The sequence below is a fragment of the Harpia harpyja genome, chromosome 12 (assembly GCF_026419915.1).
Source record: "Harpia harpyja isolate bHarHar1 chromosome 12, bHarHar1 primary haplotype, whole genome shotgun sequence".
Lineage (NCBI taxonomy): Eukaryota > Metazoa > Chordata > Aves > Accipitriformes > Accipitridae > Harpia > Harpia harpyja.
In genome coordinates this window covers 15870434-15884398 of record NC_068951.1, presented here as the reverse complement: position 1 = coordinate 15884398, position 13965 = coordinate 15870434, and the positions used below count along the sequence as shown (strand labels likewise).

Genomic DNA, 13965 nt, shown 5'->3' with positions numbered 1-13965 from the left:
TGTAACCTTCCTCCTCTTTCTTCCAGATATAATGAATTGTTAAAGCCTCTCTGGGTTTTACTCATCCCCGGCTTTGTATTGCACCCTTGGTGTCTCCTCTGAGAGTTTTCCCGGCTGACGGGACAAGTCAATAACTAGACTGGTTGATGTGCCTGTCCTTGGGTTTTCCCCCACCTCTTGGAGGGGCAGCAGCATTCAAGGTAGAGCATTGAATCCTAACCAAAGACTGTGCCTCCCAGACTGGTTTAGGCTTTTGGTGACAGTCCTTTCACGTCCGGCAGCTCTTGGCGGTGTGGTATCTGCACCTGCCTCTGCCTGGGGTCTCCACAGGCCCTGAAGGCCATTGCTTTTCTGCTGGGCAGGATCAGGATCTCACACTGGCACTCAGAGCATTGCAGGAATGGGGGCAGGCACAGAGGGCCAGGTGTGCATTCATCTGAAAGGTGTGGGGTTTCGCAGCAGCCCAGGGGTGAGTCAGGATTATTGCTGACCATCTGGCTCTATTGCCATCCTGAAAAATTGCAGAGAGCCTTTGATAGGCAGTGAGTTAGGGACCCACTTCCAGCTGCTTGGATGGACGGAGCAAGATGTGTGCTGCTGTTCATGGAAGCAGAGGGGGACTGGCTTAGTCTCGATTCCTCATGGCATCTTTCCCTCCCACCACTACTGCTTTGTTTGTGCTGAGACTGAGTTTGAGTTGGCACTGTTCATCTGAGAGCAAATCTCCTGGTGGGACTGGAAAAGGCGATGGGTCTCCAGGTGCCTTTGGCCTTCTGTTGGCATCCAGAGCCATCAAAGAGGGCAGCTTGGGTCCCTGGAAGACCCCAAATGCAAGGGCCTCTGGGGATGGGAGGAGGTAGCCTTACAGCCTGAGTCATGCAAGAGGGGAACTGCTACTGGTCTCCACCTATTCCAGCTATGTTACAACCCCTGCCTTGCTTGGTCTAGCAGGGGAGACGGCTCAAGCCCAGAGATACCGCCTATAAGCAATGAGTCAGTCATTGTCCAGAGAGTCTCCACGGGACAGACATCAGAATATCTTCTTTCCTTGGCAATCTTCTCAGCAACTGCATCCTACAGCTGGCCTGGCTTCTTCTCCTGTTTTGTTTGCTTCCTCCTGGCCGTGGAGTGCTGTCGTTGGAAGGGGAAGTGTCGATGGTGCCTCTCAGTCTATTCTACCTAAATTTAAACCACTATTTTTGTCTTTGCAGTCCCATTGCATCCTGTATTAAATTAGGAATACAAAGTCATGTGAGGAAAGCTGTTGTCCGATGTTTGGTGCCATGGTGAGACAAGCTGTCGTGTGATGAAGACCTTGTGCCAGAACAGCCCCATCCTGCCACTGGTCATCCTCTCTGCAAGGGACAGGTTTTTGTTTCCTATGGTGGTTCCCCAAAGGAGCAGGGAGGAGGCACGAGTGGGATGGGATGACCCGTTTCTCTTCCCAGTTGAATGTTTCCAGTCAAGAGGCTCTTTCAGAAGCGTGCTGGTGCACAGATAACACAGATGGATGCATTTCAGGAAGCGGTTCCCAGAACTGGCTTTACATTTCTCATTGGTGTGACCTGGTTCAACAGCTCTCCTTGCAAAAGAAAGAAAAGCAAAGCCAGGGTCAAACAACAGGAACAGGCATTGAGGAAACGATCCCTCGCTGAAATTAATGAACTTGCAAGGATAACGTGCCATTCAGTGTGAGTCAGAGCTTTTCCTTTTGTGGTGCTGAGGGGAGCACAAGGGTGTGGGGTTTCTGGTGTCTCTTCGGCATCATGGAGGAAGGTGTCTGGGCCAAATGGGATGAGGGCTTGCGTGGTTCCTCACCGAAAGAAGGACAGCACTCAGGAAGGGATGGCTTGACAGCCCCCACTGACATCATCCCAAAGGCTGTTTGCAGAGGGCTCAACAGCTGGCCCCAAAAAGCACATTGGGTCCATGCAGATTTCCACCGTTCTTACCGTCGATCAACCCCGCCAGATGAAGCTACTTCTCCTTAACACCAGCTCCACAAGGAGATCTGAAGAAAGAAGGGAACTGCAGAAGGACTGTGCAATTCTAAATGCTGACCAAGCCCCCCTAGTGCAGGTGTTGGCCTCTGCCATCCCACCTATACAGTGGTGCTGCGTGGTCCTTCAGGTGAGGAGATCAAGGGAGTTTCTTCTCTAAAGAACAGCAGCTCCTGTACCTCTCCTTTTGCTCAGGGTGCAGGGAAACTATTTAAAATGCCACTTCCAAGGGAAAAACAGGTAGCTTGCTCCCTGAGCTGTCAGCTCACGCTTGAAATGATTGACTTTGGGTGGTCTTCAGTGGACCACCATTGACCACATCCTTTTTACCTTGGAGCATACCTCCCCTTATGGTTCCTCAAGCTCCCAGCTCTGTGTTGGGATGTCAAAGAGAGCCAGAGCGGGGTCTCTGTGCAGCCAACCAGTATGGCTCCTATTAGTGGGATCTCAGCCATGCCTTTTTCTCTGGGATTCAAATCTAATGGCAGGTCCTTTACCTAATGTTCAGCTACAGCTGTCAGATACAAACTAGGAACACAATGTTCCTGATTCAAAACAATTAACTTCTAAGGAGCGAAAATTCAGCCCCATCAGGAACATGGTATCTGTCTTGGTCAAAGGAGTTCTTTTTACGTAGGAGTGCTCCATCATGGCTGTCAGAGCAATTTACTCATTTCCCTGTAAAAAAATAAATGTTTGTCTCATTTTCTAGGGTGAAGTTAAGCAGCCATGGCAGAGGCATACCTGGCTGAGAAGTCAGTCAGTCATCTGATGGGATGGCTCTGAAGCAAGCACCAGTGAAGTGTGAAGGCACGCTGCGAGTATCATCAGAACTGACAGCTCTTCACCAGATGTGTTTATTTCTTGATGCTCTGCTGTCTTGTTTGTATGTCAGTCAACGATGGTTACTGTTCTCAGAGCAGCTGTAAATAGTCAGGTTTCTCCGCTGATGTTAAATCTAAGCAGGCCTGGTAGTGCTGAAACCCATGAGGTAGAGGACTGTGTTGGCTGGACTTGGTCCAAGGATGTGGTGGGTGAGTCACTGCCTTCGCGAGCCCTGCCACAGCAGAGGCAGTGGTCCACGAGGCACGAGGCGGTCTGGGAGCAAAAACATTTTCTCCATCAGGCTGTTCTCAGAGGGATGTCAGAGCATGACCGCACTCAACCGCAACTGACGTGTTTTTCAGGGAAGACCCAGGGCAGCTTCTTCTTGGGGTACCAAGAACTTCAGATGCTGGCCAAAACCTCAGTCATGTAGTTAGAAAAGGAAAACGAAAGTGGGAAAAGAAACCCTGCTGTGTCTTAAATCTCTAGTTCTTCCTGACTGCACTGGGGACAGCAGCATGCCAAGGCTTGGGTCCACCATGCCTGCAAACCTCAGCTCTAATCCTCTCTCCATGGAGTCACGCCACACTCAGAGGACTGTATCGTGCCATCGATGTGCACTTGGAGCATCCAGATTGAGAGAAGTGGTCGCTAAAGGGAGGAAGGTGCTGGCGGTGTGAACAGGCTGGTTTTGAACCTGTCACAAATAGACCCCAAGCGTCTCCCCAGCTTGGGAACCCCTTGGTTTGTCTTCACAAAATAAAGGAGAACAGGAAAGAAAGGATCGTTTCCAACCTGTTTGACTGTGAAAGCTTTTTCATCTCTCGTATTTAAAAAAAAAAAAAAAGCATATTTTTTTTCAACCCCAAGACTTTTCACATTCATTTAGAATGTGGAAAAAAAAAAAGAAGTTTCAGAGTCATCAGCCCATTTTTGAAAGGAAACAGCAGCAGATTACTTTGCTCTGAAATGATTGTTTAGGAATGTGAGCTAATCCCATAGTACTAAAAAAGCCATGATCTAAAGGAAATGTTTTGAAATTGTGAAAGGGAAATGTTGTAGCCAACCTGAGACTGAAACTTTCCTCTGTTGATGAAGCTTTTCACGAACAGGGCTTTTTGTCTGGATTTGAGATGGGAGTGGTTTGAGGTTTCTCAAGCTCTCAAGGTATGAAAAATCTGAGGCTACAACAAAGCAGGACTCAGATTTCTGAATTACTATCTTTTACTTCCCCCCCCCACTTCTTTATGGAAAACTGACAGGATTTTATACTTCTCTTCTTTCCATCTCTTCACCTTTAGCAACCTTACACCAGTGCCCCTGGACACAGGTCTCACAGGGGCTTGCACCCAGGCTCATCTCCTCCAGCAGCCCATGGAGGAAATGCAAAGAGGCAGTGTCCTCCTGTCAGATAGAAATCAAGAGCTTTAAAAATTATTCCCAGATCTGCTGTTTACCTATTTTATGAATTGAGAGGTCTTGTCACATTTTAGTACTTAGTTTTTTCTTGATCATAACCCATTTAGATTATAGGCGGATTATTTATTTGTTTGCCTTCCCTCAAGGTCTTATGGCTCCTCTTATTTACTCATGCAGACCAAAATCAGATCTCACTGGATGGCTTGCCCCTCCATTTTCCCCATTAAAAAGAGTGTTTTCATGGTGACTACTTGGATTGCTCTTCGTCACGCTGAACAAGATGGTTGGATGACTCTCCATCACTTGCAGTCCATGCTGCTTGTGTGTTCGGTGACTCCTTGGGTCCCTCCTGCTGAAGTGGGAGTGGCTGGAGGAGGATGGAAACTGTGATGGGATGATTCCCATGTGCATCAGCAGAAACAAAATGTCGTTTCCATTGGAAAATATTTCAAGGTGTTTCAGCCATTCAAGATGAAACAAAATCTTTCCTTGCAAACTGTCAGTTCCAGCCATTGTTCCAGTTCGACTTGCCTGTTCCAAGGAAAACAAATACATTTTGACTTGAAATGGCTAAAGCTGATACCAGCTCAAAATCAGCCCTTCCCTACCACACATTCAGAGTTAGGAGAGGATCTTGTTGTGATCAAAAACCTTCTTACTGTTTTTATTCCAGCTTCTCCAAACAGAAAGTTTCCAGCATGTTTTGTATGACGACCGTCACAGCTTTCCATCCTGTCCTGGGTGATGCCTGGGTCTTCTTCTCGGCCTGCAGCCTAAGACGGAGCCAGAGCTGCCAGCAGCAAGGTATGGCCAGCCTTCACCTTAATTTTGGGCTTCTATCTGCTAAATATCAATGCTGGAGTGAACCCCATGGGAAGAGGCACCATGCAAAGGTATTTTGCATGGGGATGTGAAGAGCATGGGGCAGTGGTCTCTCCTGAGAAAGCCTCTGCAGAGGAGGAGAAGGGGAATGAAGAGATCTGAACTGCTTTGGGCATGCAAAAATGGGTCTGTCAAAACCAATTTCCAGCAGAGCTTTACAAAACACATGTCGGCAGGGGTTGGTGGCTGCCAAATCTCAGTGTCTTACTCACAACCGCCTCTGCCTCGCATCCAGCATGAGGAGAACAGGTTTTATTGGTTTGTTTTTGGTTTGCTGCTTATTGAAATTCAGGCTGTTTTATTTAGTGGGTTGACCCTTACACAGTGACAGCCAAACCACACGCACATGGTCTCACAGTATCGGGGAAATTTGGAAGATTTCGAACCAAACAAGGAGTTTTTATGAAAGTTCTTAGTTGGGAAAAAAAAAAAAATTAGATGATTATGCAACTTTGCTGGCACTCTTGTTGCCATCGTCATTAAATAAGTCAATATATAGTATAACAAAAATATTTTGCTGCATATTAGTGGAGACTGAACCATTTTCCTTGCAAACACATAACTCTCATTCCATATTTAACAGTGCCCAGAGCTTCAGGACTTGCAACGGTATGAGCAAGTCTTGTGGTCAGATATTAGGAATGAGATGTGCTGAATTCACTCTCTTTTATCCTCTTTTTATTGAATTTAACCTTTTTTCCAGAGGGAAGTGGACAAGCATCCAAACTTTGTGGTTTAACTGTCCTTACCAAACTTCAGGAGGGATCAAATCAGAGCTATGATTGCTGCACAATGTTTGGACTAGCTCCTTTCGTGTAATGGACTAATATTCATTAAAGCTTTTGTGTACTTTATTTATTTATTTTTTTAAATTTCCATTCAAATGGTGGCTGCCAGAGCGCTCTGAGGTCTTGCTAAATAAAATCATTTCCAAGGTAAAATGTCAATATATCCACCAAGCATCAGCTTTTCAAGGAGGTGAAGATTTCCAGTGGGATGTGACAGATGTGGGCACATGGGTCTTCCCATCTCCAAAACCACGAAGACCATCTCAGCCCTTCTGCCCCTTCCTGGGGCTTTTGTGGGGACTCTGTAGTCATGTTGATGCCTTGTCTGTCACATCACCAGGAGCAAGTAAGATAAGAGGGTGCCGCATTGCTCATGGTGATGCATCTCGCACATCACCTGCCAGATCTTTGCAACAGAAGGAGGTGGCTGAAATGTGAGCTCTCCATCAGCTCTTTTCCTGGGGAGGCCAGCGCTTCTAGATTGCACCCAACTGAGAGCAGTTGTTGAGATAGGTGATGCTGAGATGTCACTGCCTTCTTCCTTGTGCTGGGATGTGCCACCTGCCAGTAGCCAGGGCATGGGATATCCTTCTGGATAGGACCCTCCTTGAGCTGCTCAAGGCCTGATTCGGTCACACATCTTCCCCTCACCCTTTAGGATGGCACCTCTGTAGACCTGCTACCAGGGATTTAACAGCATACCTACGAGCAGCAGCAGGTTTTGGTGCTGCTGGATGCAGTCTTTTTGGTGTGAAATAACAGGTTTGCCCTCCAACCGATTTTAAGGGACAGGAGAGCCTGGAAAAGTCTGTCTCTCCTGGGTATGTAGGTCCATGGAGGAATCAGGGTTAAGGAATTTAACAAAAATGTTTGACTGTCTACCTTTCTAGGCTGCAGAAACCTTGCTTAGGGGCACTGTTCCTGAAATATTTACCAACTGTAGAGTTTATTGGCAGTGGGCAGAGTTAAATTAGACTGTCTCATCATGATCACTTGAAGCAATTTCAAGGAAATGCAATCCTGCTTTGAATGGCACAGTCAGATCCTTGTCTGCCTCATTTAATTGCTTTTACTACAGGGTACTGATGCTTTAGATTGCAAATCCTTCGAGGCAAGGACTGTCTCTTTGTTCTGGGTTTGCAGAACACATCCTGCAGCTAAGGCCAGGGCTCTGGCCCAACTACAGACATCTGGTTATTTTGAATACTGTACTCAGAGAGTGCCAGGAGGGCTTTACAGTGGTGGCTGGAGGGTGTGGGAGTTGCAGGGTCCTCACTGGCTCAGCCCTGCTGGGTGCTGACCCCTGGTATTCACAGCACCCATGTTGCACTGAGGGATGCACATCATCTTCCATCACTGTGATTGCTCTTGTTTGTGGTGGGGCAGCTTTTATTGTGCATGCAAATGTCATGCAAATGACTAGCTGGGGAGGGTGTGGAATAAATAATCTTAATTCCAATTTCCCACCTCCTCCTTTTACCAACCATCAGAGTTTCTTCTCCAGAGCATGCTGAGCAAAAGGCCCCAAACATGACACCAGGGGGGCTGGCAACTTTGAAAGCTGTTACAGAGAAAGGAGAGTTGGCTGGTCCAACGGGGACCCACCAAAATAATCCACACATCAGGTCATCTCCAGTTTAACTGAAGAGCCTTTGGTATATTATGGTAGGGATTCAATTGGTGGTGAGACTCAAGTGGCGTAATTATAAACAAGACCTACTTAGAAAAGGCGGAGGAAAAGAAAGTGGCTGTTTAAGAGATACGACATAAAGCACTACCAGGGCTCATTTAAAAGCATTTCCTCCACTCCTCTGTTGACTTATAGCAATCTTAAAAGTGGACGAGCTTTCTGCTTTCCCCTCTGCTTTTCTTAAAGATTCAGCCTGCCAAAAACACAGCCTCCTAGTTTCCAGGCTCTGCAATCACTCTCATGGTGTAATTACAGCCCTGCAAAGCTTGCCTTCCCATTTATTCCTCCAGAATGCACCTTTCTCCTGCCCTGCCAGTGGTTTGATGGGATTTGCATATGGGATGGAGAGCACAACAGAGTTGCTTAATGTATTTATTAGTCACCAGTGCAGACAAATACCCTCTGCTTTGGCTTAGCTGGTTGCGGGCAGCTGACCATGGGAGGGATGGTTTAATGCTGACAAACACCTCTGCCATCATCTTCATCATAAATTACCTCCTCTCACATCCCGCCTTGACCTCACTCCTAAGCCTGGGTGTGGCTGGCTTCCCTGCAGGGCTGGTGGTGGCCTCAGCCAGAGGCTAAGCAGTGTCGCATCCCACTCTGGGGCTCGGATATTGCTTGTCCCAGAAGCTCCTCTCTTTGTGCCTCTCCACCGTGGGGACCGTGGTGCCCCCTCACCAAGGCTGGACCACCTCCTCAGGTGCTGGTAAAACACTTTCCTCTCATTCTCCATCCCCAGGAGCAGGCTGGGCTGTGAGCCAGCCAAGCCTGTTCTTCGGGTATGGCTGCGTACCTCCCTCTGACCAGTATTTCTGCTCCAGATCAAATATATGTTACTGGTAAATTAAATCCAGCCTGTCACAGTCTGTAATTACCATTGGAACCACAGGCATTGGCAGGAGCTGTTGGTGCATGCTGCCCGCCCCATCCCCTTCGGTCCTTGTCCCCCACTGTGCCACACCACCAGCCCTGGAGAATAAATGGGGTTTCCAGGGGGTGGGTTTGACGTGCTGGTCTACAACCCCAGGGACTGGCTCTGGTAACGCAGCAGGGGGATGATTTTAATCTGCATTCCCAGAGCAATGTTTGTACTTGCAAGTCTGAAACCCTCCAGGAGCCCCAGGGGCTTTGTGTTTGCTTCTGCAGAGGCTTGTGCTGTCCTGGTACTGGTGTGCAGCAAGTAAATTGGGGGTCGTGCACCTCCAGGAAGTTTGTTTTTAAGCTGTGCAAGGTTCCCAAGTAAATACAGGGATCACCTTTCGCTCCCTTCCTAATCCCACTTGCGACAGCACCACCCACAAAGCAGGAGACCCAGCATGTCTTGGGTGATAACCTCTAGGGCTGCTTGTTTTATGAGCTGCGTGTAGGGCTCTGGTCCTGCTTTCATTCCTTCCTGCCTCTTGCAGAGCCTCCCTAGGTCTTCCCAACATGATGTGTCTCTCTGTCTGTCCATCCTCACATCTCCTCCTATGGCTGACATCTGTGGTAGGATCTTCATGGCTCCTATGTCTGAAAAGACCAGAAGTTCGCTTGGATCACATCTCACTCCCTTATTCTGCTGAGCCAGGGGGTCCCAAGGTGCAGTCCCTTCTCCAGCTTCTAGTTTTGTCCAGCAACAGAGGATTTCCCAGGCTGGGGGATGCATACAGGCTTGCTATGGGCTTCCCTGTTATTGCTGGATCACATGAAGCCACCAAAGACTTTGGAAGGCAGCTGAGTCTTCTGGATCCACACCTTTGGATCTGGGGAAATAACTTCTGACCTAGCAGGAACCAGGTTCCTCAGGATGTCAACTTCTGTCCTAGCAGGAACCACACAGTTCACATTTTGCCAGCTCTAAGATGGGAAAATGAGTTCCTTGGCCCATCGTTCCCTTGGGGCCGGGACTGTCTAGCTCCAGAGCATGGATGGTGCTTCAAGCAAGTCTCTATGAAATGAAATACTGACTGCAAAAGTCCAAGTCTCAGTCCTAAATCACTGATAGGGAGGCTGCTGGGAAAGAAACACTGTCCTTTAAGAAGGATCTGCTGGTTCAGCTTCAAACGTAGCAGGGACTGTGCTACTGTGCATGCATAGCACAGCGGGAAATCATCTTCCACGCTAGGATGCAGTGTCTCTTCATCTAGTAACAAGTCTTCCCAGGGGCCAGGAAGAACTTCCCAGCTGAGTCCCAGTTGGACTCAATGATCTTTATGGGTCCCTTCCAACTTGAGATATTCTATGATTCAGTGTGGGTGGGTACACATCACCTTTTAAAGCCCAGCAGGCAAATAATCATTGAGAAGAATAGGTTGGGGATACCGTGGAGGAAAACTGAGATGCTTCGGTCCCTGCCAGATTGAAACCAGGTGGTAAAGCAGAGCTAGTCTGGTCCTCGCCCCGTGAAAGCATCAACCTACTGCTTGGTAGAAAGAAGTAAGGAGGATGATGCAGGGAAAGAGGAGAGCTGTGGTCATGTTGGAAGAGTTTGACCCAGTCTCGTCCCCAGCAGAAGAAAAGTGGCTTTTAGGGTTCTGATGTTCTGCAAACAAGGTGAGCGTCCCCTGGTAGCAAAGAGGGACCTGCCTCAGTTTCTGCATAGCTACACCAGTGTAGGTTTGGTCTGCCCATGGGAAACATGCCTGGTGGGCAGGTTTCAATTGATGGCTTGGTTTGGATGAGGGGAGATGGTAGGGTAGGGGATGAACTGGTGGTGTACATGGAGAGCTGCGGGCCTGATTCAGCTTTGCTGGTTGAAGTAGCTGGTTCCTGCTCAGCAGCAGCAAGCATCCTTCCAGCCAATGTCTTGGCCAGGGGGGCATGATTGCTGTAGGAGGAACTCATTTCAAAGGCTGAGAAAGAAATGCAGCCCCAGGAGCCATGTAAAATGAACCAAACCCTGTTGATATGCGATCTTTCCTGCCAGGCACTTAACATCAACCATATCGCTCTAACAAAGCACAAGAGCACAATTTGAAACCAAACTCTCCTCCTCTTGTCAGCACCGCTGTAAATCACTTTCCTTCTGTGCACTCGTCTGCAGGCCAAACCGTTCCTTGCCAAGGCTGTAATCCTGCGGGAATGAAAATGCAGCAGAGAATCCTGAAAAAGACGTGAGAGTCCCCTATTTTCTTGTGTGCATCTCATTTTGTTATGCCTGTTGCACAATCTGTTGTCTAAGGTCCATAATTTAAAAGCAAAGTTGGTCTAAGAAAGCTAGAGCTGAATTTGTGTCCAAAGGCTGGAATTTCTCTTCCAGCAGGATAAAGCCTAGGAGGTGTCAGCAGTGCTCTCTGATGGTCCCATCTGGGTACACAGAGCCTGCTCAGGATAGCTCTTTGCTTCTGCTGCAAGACAAAGCGCCTGTGCTCGCCATGGGGAACCTCGTGATGCTGCTGCAGCATCCAAGTACTGGATGCATCCTTAAATTGTGCCTGCCTTTAACAACTGAAACCACCATGACTGGACTTTTAAATTCAGATATGTCAGCTTTTATGGTATTATTTGCTATAGCTAGATGAGCTGCCAAGGCCTGGGCAATGCTCCTTGCTTGGGAAAACTGTTCACTGGAAGCTTATTCATGGGAGAGTAGACCAAGATGCTGCATGGCGTGGGTAAAAGCAAGGTGTGCAGCCCCGCAGGGAGGTCCCCAGTGCTGTAAGTGGCTCACAGCTGGGTGTGAAGCAGGTGTTTTCTTGCCTTACCTATTGCAAGAGCTGCAGATTGAGAAATACAATGGCAGCGTGGGTTGCCAGCATGATTTCTTCCTGCCCTCCAGCAAATCAGCCCAGCTGAGGCATCCCTCTGTGTCCGAGATCTAGCAGGGGCTTGCTGGGTGTGGGTAGCCAGACCTGGGGAACACAGTGCTGCCTGGGGACCCAGGTCCCTTGGTTCAGAGCACGTCAGAGGCTTCCCCAGCCTCTGTCTCTTCCTCGGCCAGCCAGGACATGTGGTCGGTTCCCGCCAAGGACTCACATCCCCGTGGGTCAGTGACGTCCAGTCCATGGGGGTGTTTACCAGAAGCCATGTGCAGAGAGCCCAGATCCCCTTTTGACTCACTGCAGCTTTTTGCTTCCCCTTGTAGGGGTTATTAAGCCCACCAGCACAGGGTTTCCAACCCCATCCATGGGATGTGGCATTGGAGCAGGAGTGTTTCTGCCCGCTGCCCATCCTGGGCACAGGCTTGTCAGGCATTGTGCCTCTTTCCCAGTACATTTTGGTGCACAAAGACAAATTTGTACTGAAAAGATGAAGTTAGTGGCTGAAACAGCTGCTGTGTGGAGGTGGTTTTTATAACAAAGTGAGCGTCACAGGTGTCTGCAGAATAAACTGAAAAGACAGGGCCATTAGCGAGTGGCTCAGGCATTGCCTGAAAAATGAGCTCAGCAGCACGTCAGGCTCACAGGGAGGATGAGAGACGAGCAGAGGAGATGTTGGCTTGCTTGAGCTTTTCTATCGGTGAGCCTGAAACTCTCTGTCTCTTGCTGTTGAGTGGCGGATAAAAGGGCTCAGCTAGGTCTGATGGGGGAAAAGGGTCTCTTCACGTTGTGTCCTGACCCCAGATCTAGCAAATTTAGGGATGGGAGTGGAAAAAGAGAGACGGGAAAACAGGATGCTTTTTTTGCCACCCATAGGCCAGTAATACCCACCTGTCCCTGCAAGCAGTGCTCCTGGGACAGGGTTAGGAAATTGGGAAGCTGGCAGCCAAAATTAGCTCTTTTTATCTTAGCAATGCTAATTTTCACACCGCTTTCAAGCCCTATGCCTGGCCAGGCTGGTGCCGGACCCCAAAGATCCTGACCTGGGGGTCCTCTCGCAGGACGGCTTGGGCGAGGCGGGAGGAAGGGAGTCTCCCATGGGTGCAATGCACCCTCTCGTGGTGAGCGGCCACGACGGATGCCTGGGCAGGGCTTGGGTGTAGGTGGGTGCCCACTGAGCGGGGCTTGGATCCTTGGCATCCTACTGGGATGCGTAGGTAGCGACCCGCCAACTCTCCCATGGGGAAACTGTTTAGGGAGCTGGCATTTGGTTTCTCCAGGCTCAGGGCACCCTGAGACAGGCTCCATAGTTTCCTGAGGGGTCCCCCCAGCTGTCACCCCCCCTTCTTTATGCGGGGAAAAGCAATAACTTTGGCAAAATTCTTAAAGCTGGCTTCCCCTCAGCTGGGATCAGCCTGCCCTTCTCCCTCTGACACTTTTCCTCCCTGTGAGGAGCCTGCAAAAAAAATCAGTGCTTTGCATAAACAAAGCCCTGGAGAGGTATTGGTAAAAAAACAGTGCTCAGGAGCTTCACAAATGCAGTTTTTTCCACAAGAGAAAAACAGGGTTTTTTTCTCTGTAACTCCTTAACCCAGGGAGGGATTTCTCTGTCTGGCCACCCAATTTCCCCCCCCCACCAAATTTGGGAGCCTAATCTCGGTTTGCTAAAAGGTGCCTCCCTTTCCTCTCACCCCTTCAGGGGGACCTGAATTAAAACCCCAGTCACTTTCTCTGCAGGAAGGCTCCGCTGTCAGTGCTGGTGCCTCGTCCAGCTGTGTCCTGCAGCCTTGGACGTGAGCGCAGCAGAGGAGAGCTGCTGCAGGGGTGAGCGGCGGGTGGGGGGAGCTGGGTGTCCTCCACGGGTGGGCAAGCATCGTCACACTGCCACGGTCCCCATCCCCAAAGCAGCTGGGGCTCGGCGAGTGCTTGCTCCCACCTGCTCCTCGCACACTGGCGTTAGTTTCCTGCGACTTTAAAGTTCCCTCGGCGCACAAAGCAAAAGAGGGAGGAGAAAGGGTTTCATCATCACTCTGGTGAGCAGACTTATAAAAACTTTGCGCTCAGGCTGCCTGCCTCACTCCCAGGCTTGGAGGGTTTTCAGATCGGACTGTGCGGGCTGCCAGTGGTGGGACAGGCCAGAGAGGGACGGGAGCCCACACACAGCCCAGCTATTTGGGGCTCCCCAGGAAGCCCCCACAATGGGAGTCCACCCCGAAGCTGGCAAATCCCCAGCTGACGTCCCCAAAAGGTCCGGCACCTGCTCCCGGAGTATCTTCTGCAACATCAAGGTAAGGAGTGGTGCCTGGCAGGGATGCGCCACTTCCCCGGCAGGGAGGGAGGAAGATGCTCACGCAGAGAGTGACCCCAACCCATCCCATGGGTTCCCACATCCCTGATACAAACCGCCAGTAAAATGAAGTGTGTTTGCTAAGATGCGGAATTTGAAAGTCAGCTCCTTGGGCAGTCCTGGAGAATGCCGCTGAGGTCCATCCTGCTTGGCACACGGGAAGGGCTGGCAGAGCTCGGTGGGTTTCGGAGCGGTACCCTGGAAGTGTTACACCCCGTGGAAGCAGTGTGGGCAGCTCTTTGTGGGCTGCGGAGCTTACCCACGGCGTCCGGTA

General features: G+C 49.6%; 1 protein-coding gene across 1 annotated transcript in view; it reads left to right on the top strand.

Moving 5' to 3' along the window:
- The first annotated feature begins 13398 nt into the window (after positions 1-13398).
- Positions 13399-13965, top strand: part of SLCO2A1 (solute carrier organic anion transporter family member 2A1) — a 28752-nt gene continuing 28185 nt past the window's right edge. Inside the window, exon 1 of the mRNA XM_052802751.1 lies at positions 13399-13632. Within this exon, the coding sequence (XP_052658711.1) occupies positions 13543-13632 (90 nt within the window). The 5' untranslated portion in view covers positions 13399-13542. The remainder of the gene's footprint in view (positions 13633-13965) is intronic.